The sequence below is a fragment of the Pseudophryne corroboree genome, chromosome 6, assembly GCF_028390025.1.
Source record: "Pseudophryne corroboree isolate aPseCor3 chromosome 6, aPseCor3.hap2, whole genome shotgun sequence".
Lineage (NCBI taxonomy): Eukaryota > Metazoa > Chordata > Amphibia > Anura > Myobatrachidae > Pseudophryne > Pseudophryne corroboree.
Window position 1 is genome coordinate 744,096,689 of NC_086449.1, and position 17,958 is coordinate 744,114,646.

General features: G+C 47.2%; 1 protein-coding gene across 1 annotated transcript in view; it reads left to right on the forward strand.

The window, feature by feature from the left end:
- CD9 (CD9 molecule) overlaps positions 1-4,125 on the forward strand; it is a 73,748-nt gene extending 69,623 nt beyond the window's left edge. Inside the window, exon 8 of the mRNA XM_063928502.1 lies at positions 3,660-4,125. Within this exon, the coding sequence (XP_063784572.1) occupies positions 3,660-3,725 (66 nt within the window). The 3' untranslated portion in view covers positions 3,726-4,125. The remainder of the gene's footprint in view (positions 1-3,659) is intronic.
- Positions 4,126-17,958: the final 13,833 nt, after the last annotated feature.

The following is a 17,958-nucleotide window of genomic DNA, read 5'->3' on the forward strand; positions in this document are numbered from 1 at the left end:
ACAAGAAACTTCGGAGGTATTGTGCCAGGTCAAGGGACCCTCAGGCAGTAGCGGTGGACGCCTTGGTGACACCATGGGTGTTTCAGTCGGTCTATGTGTTCCCTCCTCTTCCTCTCATCTCAAAAATATTGAGACTCATAAGACGAAAAAGAGTGCAGACAATACTCATTGTTCCAGATTGGCCTCGAAGGGTCTGGTATTCAGATCTTCAGGAGATGCTCACAGAAGATCCATTGCCTCTTCCTCTCAGGGAGGACCAGTTGCAGCAGGGGCCCTGCGTGTTCCAAGACTTACCGCGGTTACGTTTGACGGCATGGCGGTTGAACACCAAATCCTAGCTGGGAAAGGTATTCCAGAGGAAGTCATCCCTACTCTGATAAAGGCTAGGAAGGAGGTGACGGCGAAACATTATCACCGTATCTGGAGGAAGTTTGTATCTTGGTGTGAAGCCAAGAATGCTCCTACGGAAGATTTCCACTTGGGCCGTTTTCTCCACTTTATACAGACAGGAGTGGATATGGGCCTAAAGTTAGGCTCCATTAAGGTACAGATTTCGGCCCTATCTATATTCTTCCAGAAGGAATTGGCTTCTCTCCCAGAAGTCCAGACTTTTTTAAAGGGAGTGCTGCACATCCAGCCTCCTTTTGTGCCCCCAGTGGCACCTTGGGACCTTAACGTGGTGTTACAGTTCCTAAAATCTCACTGGTTTGAGCCTCTTCAAACAGTTGAATTAAAATTTCTCACTTGGAAGGTGGTCATGTTGTTGGCCTTGGCATCTGCAAGGTGGGTGTCCGAATTGGCGGCCTTGTTTCATAAGAGCCCCTATCTCATCTTCCATGTGGATAGAGCTGAGTTATTAAGGACTCGTCCTCAATTTTTTGCCTAAGGTGGTGTCATCGTTTCATATGAACCAACCTATTGTGGTGCCTGTGGCTACGGGAGACTTGGAGGATTCCAAGTCCCTTGGTGTAGTCAGGGCCTTAAAAATTTACGTAGCCAGGACGGCTCGGATTATGAAAACAGAGGCACTGTTTGTCCTGTATGCAGCCAACAAGGTTGGCGCTCCTGCTTCTAAGCAGACTATTGCTCGCTGGATCTGTAACACGATTCAGCAGGCTCATTCTACGGCTGGATTGCCGTTACCAAATTCGGTAAAGGCCCATTCCACTAGGAAGGTGGGCTCTTCTTGGGCGGCTGCCCGAGGCGTCTCGGCTTTACAGCTTTGCCGAGCAGCTACTTGGTCGGGTTCAAACACACTTGCAAAATTCTACAAGTTTGATACCCTGGCTGATGAGGACCTCATGTTTGCTCAATCGGTGCTGCAGAGTCATCCGCACTCTCCCGCCCGTTTTGGAGCTTTGGTATAATCCCCATGGTCCTTACGGAGTCCCCAGCATTCTCTAGGACGTAAGAGAGAATAGGATTTTAAACCTACCGGTAAATCTTTTTCTTCTAGTCCGTAAATGATGCTGGGCGCCCGTCCCAGTGCGGACATATTTCTGCATGACTTGTATATAGTTGTTGCTTACATAAGGGTTATGTTACAGTTAAGGTCATTCTTTGGCTGATACTGTTTTGTTTCATACTGTTAACTGGTTGCGTATATTCCAGGTTATACGGTGTGGGCTGGTATGAATATTGCCCTTAGATTAACAAAAATCCTTTCCTCGTACTGTCCGTCTCCTCTGGGCACAGTTTCTTTAACTGGGGTCTGGAGGAGGGGCATAGAGGGAGGAGCCAGTGCACACCAGAATCTAAATTCTTTCTTAAAGTGCCCATGTCTCCTGCGGAGCCCGTCTATACCCCATGGTCCTTACGGAGTCCCCAGCATCCTCTACGGACTAGGAGAAAAAGATTTACCGGTAGGTTTAAAATCTTATTTTTTTTATTTTTTTATTTTTTAAAATGTTATACCCAAACAAGTTTATATAATTGTTAATATATGTTTTGCACATTTAACAAAAAAAAATCGACAATGTTTGTGATATACTGCTGGATATGGAGAGAACGGGGGCTGCAGTCACCAGTGGCCCGGGGAGAGAAGGGAAGCTGGTACAGGAGGAAGTTTGTATTCCTGCAGCTACGGGTGGCCAATCTTTTTGGGATGATCCTTCTATACCCCAGCCAGGTGGAGGAGACTGTGGGTAGGTTGCCGCGCCCATAATGGGGCCAGCCACGTGGGCTGAACCCAGCGGTTGCCAGAAGATTACCTTCCAGTAGCCACCAGCAGGCTTTTTTAGATGCAACGATGTCGGCTTGGTGGTGTTGCATCTGATATGACCACACCAGGAAAGTGGTCCGCATAATTAGCAAGCTGTACAAGTTACTGCAAATAAGCCAGTGTTTTAAAATTATGTAAAAAATCACCAAACCATTTAAAATAATGTAGCGGTGTTGTCTTTTCCAAACCAGATAATGGGGGGAGCAAGTAAAGTCAATATTAAACATGACTATATTCTCCTAATCTTACATTTTATGAGGATGCGATATATACATTAAATAACTACAGATGTGTCCACATAACACCCATCCTCAAATTGCGCCAAAAAGCCCCTTTTCGTGACTTAAGTTTTGCTACTTGGCCTCATCAACACACTGATTGAAGTACCAGATGTATTAAGCCTGGAGAAGTGATAAAGCAGTGATAAGTGCAAGGTGATAACACACCAGCCAGTCAGCTCCTAACTCCTAATTCTGAATTACCCTCTTCATCTCCATCCACTTTTTCTCTCTCCAAGGCTTAGTACATAGGGGGTCATTCCGAGTTGATCGTAGCTGTGCTAAATTTAGCACAGCTACGATCAGGGACACAGACGTGCGGGGGTACGCCCAGCACAGGGCTAGCCCGCCCTGCATGTGTGTCCGGCCCCCCTTCCCGCACAAGTACAAAAACATCGCAAAGCGGCGATGCTTTTGTACTTGTGGAGTTACTCCCGGCCAGCGCAGCTACTGCGGCTGGCCGGGAGTTGGTCGTCGCTGCTCCTGGTCGCAGCGGCTGCATGTGACGTCACGCAGCCGTTGCGGCCCACCCCCCGCACGGTCCGGCCACGCCTGCGTTGGCCGGACCGCACCCACGAAACGTTCCGCCTTTCACGCCCAGCGACCGCCTCTGACTGTCAATCAGGCAGAGGCAATCGTAGCGCTCCGACGGCCTTCGGCCGTCTGGCATGCGACGGCGCACTGCGGCACCGGCGCATGCGCAGTTCTGACCCGATCGCACCGCTGCGATAAACTGCAGCGTGCGATCGGGTCAGAATGACCCCCATAGACCCCTAAAAGAGCAACCAAAGCTTAATGATTGTAGACCAATAATTAATTTACATTAAGGCAGAAAGCCTCAAAAGAAACCATTTACAAAAGTTTGCCAACATATTGTTAACACGGGTTTATTAGAGACCTATATTAAGTGAAAGTACAGTATGAGTGAGTTAAAGTAGTATTTTAATTTGCTTGGGAAACTAAATCCGTTAGTCTAATTGGCTTGCACATGCCCGCTAAAGCACTGCAACCTATAGTAGTCAACGAGATGTTGGCTTTTATGTTACTAAAGCTCAATAGGGCTGGTTCCTATAGCAATCGTGCCATTTTCAGAAACAAATGTTAGGAAATACCTTTTTAAAATTTGATAACGCCCATTTATTTCTATATTTGTTTTCCAGATTTTCGGAATGATCTTCAGCATGGTACTTTGTTGTGCAATCCGGAATAACAGGGAGATGGTATAATGAACGTCCAAATGGAGCAGTTTCTTCAGATGGGGGCAGCGGGAGGTTGGGGATAATGTTGTTTTAGTGTTTAAACAGCCGTTTCTAAAATAAAGTTGTGCTATATTTTTGTTCATTTTTTTTTTTTTTTAAATGCGAGGCTATTTTCCATTATTTTATTTTTGTTTTTGTTTTCTTTTTTAAGATTGTATGTTTCAGATGTAAACCAATGATACAAGGTACACCATTTGTTGATGGGTTAAATTCATATATATATATATATATATTGTATATCTACAAAAGGCTATATACAGTGTAGTCCGTTTAGGTTTGTCTTTCGCTTTCTTAAAATATTAATCAAGATATAACTTAATTGTAATTTGGTACTTAAAAATAAAACAAAAAACCTGTACAAATAAAATCATTGTAATTGATTTATTTTTTTGGTGGTATTTTACAATTGGGTTTGCCTTTTTTTTTTTTTTGTTTTTTTTTTTAATACCATGTAGGCAGACCTCTGCTGATAGGAAGTATACAATTAGCCCCGAAGCTTGCACTTAAGGGGGTTTTGTTTCAAAACCAAATCCCCCTGTAATTAGGCCTTTTTCTTCCCCGATTGTAGCCGTGAAGACACACAGGTCCGCAATTTTTGGACGTAAAAAACGGAGTCATTGAATAGCCCCCCCCCCCCCCCCCCCCCCCCAAAAAAAAAAAAAGTAAACTTGCCCCCTCTGTTTTTACACACCCAAAAAATATTCTGCTCTAATTGAATACAGGGGGGTATGTGCTGTCTTGTTCTGTAGTAGTAAGCTATGCACGGACAAATATGACTCAGAAAGCTTCATCCAGCATTGGGCGTGTCTCTGTACTAGACAATCGAACATTAACATTTGTAATTAATCCTTAGTACAGTATATACTGGATGGTAGCACGGCTAGTGAAAGCAACTATCTCAGGGACATCAGTATAAAATACCGACGGTCGGGATGCCGGCCGTCAGTATGCCGGCAGCGGAGCGAGCAGTGTGTGTCCCCTTGTGGGCTCGCCGTGCGGCAGGCTCGGTGGCTCACTGCGCTCACCACAGGTTCTTTTCCCACTCTATGGGTGTCATGGACACCCACGAGTGGGAATAGCCCTTGTGAGCTGGGATTCTGGATGGCGGCATTGTCAGCAGTCGGGATTCCGGCGTCTGTATCCTGACCGCTGGGATCCCGACAGCCGGCAATTTAACTGCATCCCATCTCAGGACTGTAATTATAAGCCATTATAAATGACCTGCTTTATAATTTTCACATGGTAAAAATTCTGCAATATTAAGGTTAAAACTGCATTTTAATTTTCAGTTACACTCTAAATATTTAAACCTTACTGCAGCCAAAATGCAGATCTTCCCTCTGTTGCCACAGACTGATCCCCCATACAGTCAGACCTATGCAGACCAGGGAGTATTCATGTACCATGCAAAAGTTATCAGCAAAAAAATTCCCTCCGGAGCTGATGTCCTAATTCTCTGCTGTTTCCAAGTACACAAAAGGTTTTTTCTGGGGTTTTTTTTTTTTGGTAGACATCATAAATTTGACCCTCTATTGCATCCACATCAGATGAATAACATATCTGTTTGTTGCATTTTTTTTTTTTGGAAAGCCCTGAGAACAAATGCCACTCCCTAAAATTTCTCCCACGCTAAAGATGCATGAAGCCAGTGTCATGTGCCTAGTGATTATGTAAAGGATCTGGAAAGGTTATCTGTAATCTTATCAACCTCTATTATTATTTTTTTATTCTTTATTTTTTTCATACTAATTTGTGAGTATTCACAGCTAAATTCGAATATGAGTTAGCAGGGATTAAAATGGAAAAGGGCAATGAGTCAGACATACAAGTTGCTTTATAATATTATACATTTGCTAAGTAGCTATTGTTTGGTTGGGCTTGTCCAGACTCGCTTGTGTCCTGTATTGTTTGCCTTCGTTTTTTCAGGTTCATCGTTGTGTTATGTGCGTTTTTGCTGGCGATGGTATAGCTTTTACTGTAAATGATTCCTAGCCTAGTGTTTTTTACCAGGGGTTTAGTCGCATTCTCTTCAGTTTGGAACACAATGAAGGAGGCTGATGCAGGATTGGATCATATACTGTACATCAAAATAAAAAAAAGTTCTGAAGACTTGTGAAAAGAGCATTACACTCCCAAATTCAGTCAGAGCCATTTCCAGATGCATCAAGCTCTACAAGTAGTGCCGGGTTCTATCCTGCAATGCACCCAGCCACCTTATATGCTTTTCTCCTTCATCCACTAGGGGACACTGGAGCATATAGATAATGGGGTATAGATTATTTCTCTAACGTCCTAGTGGATGCTGGGGACTCCGTAAGGACCATGGGGAATAGACGGGCTCCGCAGGAGACATGGGCACTTTAAGAAAGAATTTAGATTCTGGTGTGCTCTGGCTTCTCCCTCTATGTCCCTCCTCCAGGTGCCCTGGGCAGCAATTAGAGACCTCTTTGGCAAAAGTTTGCATAATATACAGTTGGGCACTGTATATATGTATGAGCCCCCACCAAAATTGTACATGAAAGCGGGACAGAAGCCCGCCATCGAGGGGGCGGGGCTTCTTCCTTAGCACTCACCAGCGCCATGTTTTTTCTCCACCGCACAGCTGAGCGGAAGCTCCCCAGTCTTTCCCCTGCAGTTACACGGTAGAAGAGGGTAAAAAGAGGGGGGGGGGGCACATAATTAGGCGCAAAAATCAATATAAACAGCAGCTACTGGGTTAACATTAAGTTACTGTGTTATTCCTGGGTTAATAGCGCTGGGGTGTGTGCTGGCATACTCTCTCTCTGTCTCTCCAAAGGGCCTTATGGGGGAATTGTCTTCAGATGAGCATTCCCTGAGTGTGTGGTGTGTCGGTACGTGTGTGTCGACATGTCTGAGGTAAAAGGCTCCCCTAAGGAGGAGATGGAGCAAATGTGTGTGAGAGGGTGTCTCCGTCGACAACGCCGACACCTGTTTGGATATGTGTAATTAAGTGCTACGGTGTTTTTATTGCACAAAAGATTAGAGAACACACAGGAAATCTACACATGTCTGTCCCTATGTCGCAGAGACCTTCAGAGTCTCTCAATGCTCACTATCCAAAATAATAGACACTGATATCGACACGGAGTTTGACTCCAGTGTCGACTACGATAATGCAAAGTTACAGCCAAAATGGCAGAAAAGTATTCAATATATGATTATTGTAATAAAAGATGATTTGCATATCACTGATGACTCATCTGTCCCTGACACAAGGGTACACATGTTTAAGGGGAAGAAAGTTGAGGTAAATTTCCCTCCTCTCATGATGAAAAAGAGCGGGAATCTCCAGACAAGGGACTGCAGTTTCCCACAAAGAATTCTCAGGCAGTATCCTTTCCCCACTAGGGCCAGGATATGATGGGAATCTTCCCCTAGGGTGTCACGTTTGCCCAAAAGGTAGCCCTGACGTAACAGCTATTCTCAGGGATCCTGCAGATAGCGTGCACATTCTGGTACACTACTCAGACCGGTGATTGTGTTGGCATGGGTTTATAGCGCTGTGGCAGCGTGGACACGTACCTTATCAGCAGAGATTGAGACCCTAGTATGCGTGTGTGTGTATGTATGTATATATATATATATATATATATATATATATATATGAGAGATATATATATATATATATATATATATATATATATTTCTCTATCGTCCTAGTGGATGCTGGGGTTCCTGAAAGGACCATGGGGAATAGCGGCTCCGCAGGAGACAGGGCACAAAAGTAAAGCTTTTCCGATCAGGTGGTGTGCACTGGCTCCTCCCCCTATGACCCTCCTCCAGACTCCAGTTAGATTTTTGTGCCCGGCCGAGAAGGGTGCAATTCTAGGTGGCTCTCCTAAAGAGCTGCTTAGAGAAAGTTTAGCTTAGGTTTTTTATTTTACAGTGAGTCCTGCTGGCAACAGGATCACTGCAACGAGGGACTGAGGGGAGAAGAAGTGAACTCACCTGCGTGCAGGATGGATTGGCTTCTTGGCTACTGGACATCAGCTCCAGAGGAACGATCACAGGTACAGCCTGGATGGTCACCGGAGCCGCGCCGCCGGCCCCCTTGCAGATGCTGAAGTTAGAAGAGGTCCAGAATCGGCGGCTGAAGACTCTGACAGTCTTCTAAAGGTAGCGCACAGCACTGCAGCTGTGCGCCATTTTCCTCTCAGCACACTTCACACGCTGTCACTGAGGGTGCAGGGCGCTGGGGGGGGGCGCCCTGGGAGGCAAATGTAAACCTATATACTGGCTAAAAATACCTCACATATAGCCCCCAGAGGCTATATGGAGATATTTAACCCCTGCCAAACTTCACTAAAGAGCGGGAGACGAGCCCGCCGGAAAAGGGGCGGGGCCTATCTCCTCAGCACACAGCGCCATTTTTTCTCTCACAGAAAGGCTGGAGAGAAGGCTCCCAGGCTCTCCCCTGCACTGCACTACAGAAACAGGGTTTAAACAGAGAGGGGGGCACTAATTGGCGATATAAATATATATATAAAGATGCTATTAGGGAGAAACACTTATTTAAGGTTGTCCCTATGTAATTATAGCGTTTTTTGGTGTGTGCTGGCAAACTCTCCCTCTGTCTCTCCAAAGGGCTAGTGGGGTCCTGTCCTCTGTCAGAGCATTCCAGGTGTGTGTGCTGTGTGTCGGTACGTGTGTGTCGACATGTATGAGGACGATGTTGGAGGAGGCGGAGAAATTGCCTGTAATGGTGATGTCACTCTCTAGGGAGTCGACACCGGAATGGATGGCTTATTTAGGGAATTACGTGAAAATGTCAACACGCTGCAAGGTCGGTTGACGACATGAGACGGCCGACAAACAATTAGTACCGGTCCAGGCGTCTCAGAAACACCGTCAGGGGTTTTTAAAAAAAAAAAAAAAAAACGCCCATTTACCTCAGTCGGTCGACACAGACACGGACACTGAATCCAGTGTCGACGGTGAATAAACAAACGTATTCCTCATTAGGGCCACACGTTAAGGGCAATGAAGGAGGTGTTACATATTTCTGATACTACAAGTACCACAAAAAAGGGTATTATGTAGGAGTGAAAAAACTACCTGTAGTTTTTCCTGAATCAGATAAAATAAAATGAAGTGTGTGATGATGCGTGGGTTTACCCCGATAGCAAATATTGGCGTTATACCCTTTCCCGCCAGAAGTTAGGAAAACACCCCTTAGGGTGGATAAGGCGCTCACACGCTTATCAAGTGGCGTTACCGTCTCCAGATACGGCCGCCCTCAAGGAGCCAGCTGATAGGCAGCTGGAAAAATATCCTAAAAAGTATATACACACATACGGTGGTTATACTGCGACCAGCGATCGCCATCAGCCTGGAGATGCAGTGCTGGGTTGGCTTGGTCGAATTCCCTGACTAAAAATATTTTATTGATATAGAGCATTTAATAGGATGCATTCTATATATATGTATGCGGGATGCACAGAGGGATATTTGCACTCTGGCATCAAGATAAGTGCGTTGTCCATATCTCCCAGAAGATGTCATGGACACGACAGTGGTCAGGTGATACAGATCCCATACGGCACATGGAGTTATTTGGGGTCGGTCCATCGGACCTGGGGGCCACGGCTACAGCTGGGAAATCCAACCTTTTTACCCCAAGTTACATCTCAGCAGAAAAAGACACTGTCTTTTCAGCCTCAATCCTTCCGTTTCCCATGTGGGCAAGCGGGCAAAAGGCCAGTCATATCTGCCCAGACATAGAGGAAAGGGAAGTAGACTGCAGCAGGCAGCCCCTTCCCAGGAAAAGAAGCCCTCCACCGCGTCTGCCAAGTCCTCAGCGTGACACTGGGGCCGTGCAAGCGGACTCAGGTGAGGTGGGGGGGTAGTCTCAAGAGTCTCAGCGCGCAGTGGGATCACTCGCAAGTTGACCCCTAGATCGTACAAGTATTATCCCAGGGGTACAGATTGGAGAGTCGAGACATTTTTTCCTCGCAGGTTCCTGAAGCCTGCTTTACCAACGGCTCCCTCCGACAGGGAGGCAGTATTGGGAAAAAATTCACAAGCTGTATTTCCAGCAGGTGATAATCAAAGTACCCCTCCTACAACAAGGAAAAGGGTATTAGTCTTCCACACTATATTGTGGTACTGAAGCCAGACGGCTTGGTGAGACATAGTCTAAATCTGAAATCTTTGAACACTTACATAAAAAGGTTCAAATCAAGATGGAGTCACTCAGAGCAGTGATAGAGAACCGGAAAAAAGGGGACTATATGGTGTCCCTGGACATCAAGGATTACCTCCATGTCCAAATTTGCCCTTCTCAACAAGGGTACCTCTGGTTCGTGATACAGAACTGTCAATATCAGTTTCAGACGCTGCCGTTGAATTATCCACGGCACCCCGGGCCTTTACCAAGGTAATGGCCGAAAAGATGATTCTTAAAAGAAGAAAGGCATCTTAATTATCCCTTACTTGGACGATATCCTGAAAGGGGCAAGTTTCCAGAGAACAGTTGGAGGTCGGAAAAGAACTATCTAAAGTAGTTCTACGACAGCACGAGTGGATTCTAAATATTCCAAAAATCGCAGCTGTTTTCCGATGATACGTCTGCTGTTCCTAGGAATGATTCTGGGCATAGTCCAGAAAGAGGTATTTCTCCTGGAGGGGAAAGCCAGGGAGTTATCCGACCTAGTCAGAAACCTCCTAAAACCAGGCCAAGTATCAGTGCATCAATGCACAGGAGTCCTGGGAAAAATGGTGGCTTCTTACGAAGCGATTCCATTCGGCAGATCTCACGCAAAAACTTTTCAGGGGGATTTGCGGGACGAATGGTCCGGATCGCATCTTCAGATGCATCAGCGGATAACCCTGTCTCCAAGGACAAGGGTGTCTCTTCTGTGGGGGCTGCAGAGTGCTCATCTTCTAGAGGGCAGCACATTCAGCATTCAGGACTGTGTTCTGGTGACCACGGATGCCAGTCTGAGAGGCTGGGGAACAGTCACACAGGGAAGAAATTTCCAAGGAAGTGTGGTCAAGTCTGGAGATTTCTCTCCACATGAATATACTGGAGCTAAGGGCAATTTACGATGCTCTGAGCCTAGGAAGACCTCTGCTTCAAAGTCAACCGGTGCTGATCCAGTAGGACATCATCATGGCAGTCGCCCACGTAAACAGACGGGGCGGCACAAGAAGCAGGAGGGCAATGACAGCAAGGATTCTTCGCTGGGCGAAAAATCATGTGATAACACTGTCAGCAGTGTTCATTCCGGGAGTGGACAACTAGGAAGATTTCCTCAGCATGAATGAATTCCACCCGGAAAAGTGGGAACTTCATCTGGAAGTTTCCACATGTTTGTAAACCGTTGGGAAAGACCAAAGGTGGTTATGATGGCGTCCCACATGAAGCGCCAGGTCTAGAGACCCTCAGGCAATAGCTGGGACGCTCTGGTAACACCGTGGGTGTACCAGTCGGTGTATGTGTTCCCTCCTCTGCCTTTCATACCCAGTGTATGGAGAATGATAGGAAGGAGAGGAGTAAGAACTATACTCGTGGCTCCGGTTTGGCCAAGAAGAACTTGGTACCCGGAACTTCAAGAGATACTAGAAAGGATCTTGATTCAGCAAGAATCATGTCTGTTCCATGACTTACCGCAGCCGCGTTGACGGGTGAACGCCGGATCCTAAGGGAAAAAGGCATTCCGGAAGAGGTCATCCCTACCCTGGTCAGAGCCAGGAAGGAGGTGACCGCACAACATTATCACTGCTTAGGTGAAAATGTGTTCCATGGTGTGAGGCCAGGAAGGCTCCACGGAAGAATTTCAACTACGTTAATTCCTACATTTCCTGCAAACAGGAGTGTATATGGGTCTCAAATTGGGGTCCATTAAGGTTCAAATTTCGATTTTCTTCCAGAAAGAAATTGGCTTCAGTTCCTGAAGTCCAGAAGTTGTTAAGGGAGTACTGCATATACAACCCCCTTTTGATGTCTCCAGTGGCACTGGGCGATCTCAACGTAGTTTGGGATTCCTAAAATCACATTGGTTTAAACAACTCAAATCTGTGGATTTGATATATCTCACATGGAAAGCGACCATGCTGTTGGTCCTGGCCTCGGCCAGGCGAGTGTCAGAATTGGCGGCTTTATCTCACAAAGCCATATCTGATTGTCCATTCGGACAGAGCAAAGCTGTGGACTCGTCCCCAGTTTCTCCCTACGGTGGTGTCAGCGTTTCACCTGAACCAGCTTATTGTGGTACCTGCGGCTACTAGGGACTTGGAAGATCTCCAAGTTGCTGGATGTTGTCAGGGCCCTGAAAATATAGTTTCCAGGTCGGCTGGAGTCAGGAAATCTGACTTGCTGTTTATCCTGTATGCACCCAACAAGCTGGGTGCTCCTGCTTCTAAGCAGACTATTGCTCGTTGGATTTGTAGTACAATTCAGCTTGCACATTCTGTGGCAGGCTTGCCACAGCAAAATAATATGTAAATGCCCATTCCACAAGGAAGGTGGGCTCATCTTGGGCGGCTGCCCGAGGGGTCTCGGCATTACAACTCTGCCGAGCAGCTACGTGGTCGGGGGAGAACACGTTTGTAAAATTCTACAAATTTGATACCCTGCCAAAAAGAGGACCTGGAGTTCTCTCATTCGGTGCTGCAGAGTCATCCGCACTCTCCCGCCCGTTTGGGAGCTTTGGTATAATCCCCATGGTCCTTTCAGGAACCCCAGCATCCACTAGGACGATAGAGAAAATAAGAATTTACTTACCGATAATTCTATTTCTCGGAGTCCGTAGTGGATGCTGGGCGCCCATCCCAAGTGCGGATTATTCTGCAATACTTGTACATAGTTATTGTTACAAAATTCGGGTTATTGTTGTAGGAAGCCGTCTTTCAGAGGCTCCTTTTGTTATCATACTGTTAACTGGGTTTAGATCACAAGTTGTACGGTGTGATTGGTGTGGCTGGTATGAGTCTTACCCGGGATTCAAAATTCCTCCCTTATTGTGTACGCTCGTCCGGGCACAGTACCTAACTGGAGTCTGGAGGAGGGTCATAGGGGGAGGAGCCAGTGCACACCACCTGATCGGAAAAGCTTTACTTTTGTGCCCTGTCTCCTGCGGAGCCGCTATTCCCCATGGTCCTTTCAGGAACCCCAGCATCCACTACGGACTCCGAGAAATAGAATTATCGGTAAGTAAATTCTTATTATATATGTGTATGTGTGTGTATATATATATATATATATATATATATATATTAAAAATGCTGTCTTAAGAGATGTTTTATATATATGTATATATAAAACATGCCCAAAGAGACTTGAGTATACTGGGTCCTAGAGTCAAAGCTATGTCGATTTCTGCTTGACGTGTCCTGTAGAATATGCAATGGACAGATGATGCCGACTTAAGAGGCATATGGAAGGCTGAGGAATGTGGGGAGAAGGGTTCTCGGACCTGGTCTCCACAGCTATAGCTGGTAATTCTGATTTCTCTGACGTCCTAGTGGATGCTGGGAACTCCGTAAGGACCATGGGGAATAGACGGGCTCCGCAGGAGACTGGGCACTCTAAAAGAAAGATTAGGTACTATCTGGTGTGCACTGGCTCCTCCCTCTATGCCCCTCCTCCAGACCTCTGTTAGATTTCTGTGCCCGGCCGAGCTGGATGCACACTAGCTCTCCTGAGCTCCTAGAAAGAAAGTATATGTTAGGTTTTTTATTTTACAGTGAGACCTGCTGGCAACAGGCTCACTGCAACGAGGGACTAAGGGGAGAAGAAGCGAACCTACCTGCTTGCAGCTAGCTTGGGCTTCTTAGGCTACTGGACACCATTAGCTCCAGAGGGATCGACCGCAGGACCCGTCCTTGGTGTTCGTTCTCGGAGCCGCGCCGCCGTCCCCCTTACAGAGCCAGAAGCATGAAGATGGTCCGGAAAATCGGCGGCAGAAGACTTCAGTCTTCACCAAGGTAGCGCACAGCACTGCAGCTGTGCGCCATTGCTCCTCATACACACTTCACACTCCGGTCACTGAGGGTGCAGGGCGCTGGGGAAGGGCGCCCTGAGCAGCAATAAAAACACCTTGGCTGGCAAAATAATCACAACATATAGCCCCAGAGGCTATATATGTGGTAATTACCCCTGCCAGAATCCATAAAAAAGCGGGAGAAAAGTCCGCCGAAAAAGGGGCGGAGCCATCTCCCTCAGCACACTGGCGCCATTTTCTCTTCACAGTGTAGCTGGAAGACAGCTCCCCAGACTCTCCCCTGTAGTTTTCAGGCTCAAAGGGTTAAAAAGAGAGGGGGGGCACTAAATTTAGGCGCAATATTGTTTATACAAGCAGCTATTGGGGAAAATTCACTCAGTGATAGTGTTTATCCCTACATTATATAGCGCTCTGGTGTGTGCTGGCATACTCTCTCTCTGTCTCCCCAAAGGGCTGTGTGGGGTCCTGTCCTCAGTCAGAGCATTCCCTGTGTGTGTGCGGTGTGTCGGTACGGCTGTGTCGACATGTTTGATGAGGAGGCTTATGTGGAGGCGGAGCAGATGCCGATAAATGGGATGTCGCCCCCTGTGGGTCCGACACCATAGTGGATGGATAGGTGGAAGGTATTAACCGACAGTGTCAACTCCTTACATAAAAGGCTGGATGACGTAACAGCTGTGGGACAGCCGGCTTCTCAGCCCGCGCCTGCCCAGGCGTCTCAAAGGCCATCAGGGGCTCTAAATGATCTCGGCAATAAAAATTGTGTTACACATTTCTGACATTAACCCAAGTACCACATAAAAGGGGGTTTATGTTTGGGGAGAAAAAGCAGCCGGTGTTTTGTTCCCCCATCAGATGAGTGAATGAAGTGTGTGAAGAAGCGTGGGTTCCCCCGATAAGAAACTGGTAATTTCAAAAAAATTTACTGCTGGCGTACCCTTTCCCGCCAGAGGATAGGTCACATTGGGAGATATCCCCTAGGGTGGATAAGGCGCTCACACGTTTGTCATAAAAGGTGGCACTGCCGTCTTAGGATACGGCCACTTTGAAGGAGCCTGCTGATAAAAAGCCGGAGGCTATCCTGAAGTCTGTATATACACACTCAAGTATTATACTGAGACCTGCAATTGCCTCAGCATGCATAGTGCTGCTGCAGCAGGGTCTGATACCCTGTCAGATAATATTAATACCCTAGACAGGGAGAATATGGTGCTAACATAGAGCATATTAAAGACGTAGTCTTATATATGAGGGATGCACAGAGGGATATTTGCCGGTTGGCGTCCAGAATTAATGCAAGGTCCATTCTGCCAGGAGGGTATTAGAGACCCGGCAGTGGACAGGTGATGTTGACTTTAAAAGGCACATAGAGCCTTATAAGGGTGAGGAATTGTTTGGGGATGGTCTCTTTTTTACCTCCGGTTTCCTCACAGCCTAAGAAAGCACTGTATTATCAGGTACAGTCCTTTCGGCTTCAGAAAAGCAAGCGGGTCAAAGGCGCTTCCTTTCTGCACAGAGACGAGGGAAGAGGGAAAAAGCTGCACCAGTCAGCCAGTTCCCAGAATCAAAATTCTTCCCCCGCTTCCTCTGAGTCCACCGCATGATGCGGGGGCTCCACAGGCGTAGCCAGGTACGGTGGGGGGCCGCCTCAAAAATTTCAGCGATCAGTGGGCTCGCTCACAGGTGGATCCCTGGATCCTTCAAGTAGTATCTCAGGGGTACAAGCTGGAATTCGAGGCGTCTCCCCCCCCCGCCGTTTCCTCAAATCTGCCTTGCAGACAACTCCCTCAGGCAGGGAGGCTGTGCTAGAGGCAATTCACAAGCTGTATTCCCAGCAGGTGATAGTCAAGGTGTCCCTACTTCAACAAGGACGGGGTTACTATTCCACACTGTTTGTGGTACCGAAACCGGACGGTTCGGTGAGACCCATTTTAAATTTGAAATCCTTGAACACATACATAAAAAAATTCAAGTGCAAGATGGAATCGCTCAGGGCGGTTATTGCAAGCCTGGAGGAGGGGGATTACATGGTATCCCTGGACATCAAGGATGCTTACCTACATGTCCCCATTTACCATCCTCACCAGGAGTACCTCAGATTTGTGGTACAGGATTGCCATTACCAATTCCAAACACTGCCGTTTGGACTGTCCACGGCACCGAGGGTCTTTACCAAAGTAATGGCAGAAATGATGATACTCCTTTCGAAAAAAGGGAGTTTTAATTATCCCGTACTTGGACGATCTCCTTATAAAGGCGAGGTCCAAGGAGCAGTTGTTGGTCGGAGTAGCACTATCTCGGGAAGTGCTACAACAGCACGGATGGATTCTATACATTCCAAAGTCACAGCTGGTTCCTACCACACGCCTACTGTTCCTGGGGATGGTTCTGGACACAGAACAGAAAAAAGTGTTTCTCCCGCAGGAGAAAGCCAAGGAGCTGTCATCTCTAGTCAGAGACCTCCTGAAACCAAAACAGGTATCTGTGCATCACTGCACACGAGTCCTGGGAAAAATGGTAGCTTCTTACAAAGCAAAATTCCATTCGGCAGGTTCCATGCAAGAACCTTTCAGTGGGACCTCTTGGACAAGTGGTCGGGATTGCATCTTCAGATGCATCGGCTGATAACCCTGTCTCCAAGGACCAGGGTATCTCTACTGTGGTGGCTGCAGAGTGCTCATCTTCAAAAGGGCCGCAGATCCGGCATACAGGTCTGGGTCCTGGTAACCACGGATGCCAGCCTTCGAGGCTGGGGGGGCAGTCACACAGGGAAGAAATTTCCAAGGACTTTGGTCAAGTCAGGAGTCGTCCCTACACATAAATATTCTGGAACTGAGGGCCATTTACAATGCCCTAAGTCTGGCAAGGCCTCTGCTTCAAAACCAGCCGGTACTGATCCAATCAGACAACATCACGGCAGTCGCCCATGTAAACCGACAGGGCGGCACAAGAAGCAGGATGGCGATGGCAGAAGCCACAAGGATTCTCCGATGGGCGGAAAATCACGTCTTAGCACTGTCAGCAGTGTTCATTCCGGGAGTGGACAACTGGGAAGCAGACTTCCTCAGCAGACACGACCTACACCCGGGAGAGTGGGGACTTCATCCAGAAGTCTTCCAACTGTTGGTAAACCGTTGGGAAAGGCCACAGGTGGACATGATGGCGTCCCGCCTAAACTAAAAACTAGATATTGCGCCAGGTCAAGGGACCCTCAGGCGATAGCTGTGGACGCTCTAGTGACACCGTGGGTGTACCAGTCGGTTTATGTGTTCCCTCCTCTGCCTCTCATACCAAAGGTACTGAGAATAATAAGAAGGCGAGGAGTAAGAACGATACTCGTGGTTCCGGATTGGCCAAGAAGAGCTTGGTACCCAGAACTTCAAGAAATGATATCAGAGGACCCATGGCCTCTACCGCTCAGACAGGATCTGCTACAGCAGGGGTCCTGTCTGTTCCAAGACTTACCGCGGCTGAGTTTGCCGGCATGACGGTTGAATTCTGGATCCTAAAGGAAAAGGGCATTCCGGAGGAAGTCATTCCTACGCTGATAAAAGCCAGGAAAGAAGTAACCGCAAACCATTATCACCGTATTTGGCGAAAATATGTTGCGTGGTGTGAGGCCAGGAAGGCCCCTACAGAGGAATTTCAGCTGGGTCGTTTTCTGCACTTCCTACAGTCGGGAGTGACTATGGGCCTAAAATTGGGTTCCATTAAGGTCCAGATTTCGGCTCTGTCGATTTTCTTCCAGAAAGAACTGGCTTCACTGCCTGAAGTTCAGACTTTTGTAAAGGGAGTGCTTCATATTCAGCCCCCTTTGTGCCTCCTGTGGCACCTTGGGATCTCAATGTGGTGTTGAGTTTCCTGAAATCACATTGGTTTGAGCCACTGAAAACTGTGGATCTGAAATATCTCACGTGGAAAGTGGTCATGTTATTGGCCTTGGCTTCGGCCAGGCGGGTGTCAGAATTGGCGGCTTTGTCATGTAAAAGCCCTTATCTGATTTTCCATATGGATAGGGCAGAATTGAGGACTCGTCCCCAGTTTCTCCCTAAGGTGGTATCAGCTTTTCACTTGAACCAACCTATTGTAGTGCCTGCGGCTACTAGGGACTTGGAAGATTCCAAGTTACTGGACGTAGTCAGGGCCTTGAAAATTTATGTTTCCAGGACGGCTGGAGTCAGGAAAACTGACTCGCTTTTTATCCTGTATGCACCCAACAAAATAGGTGCTCCTGC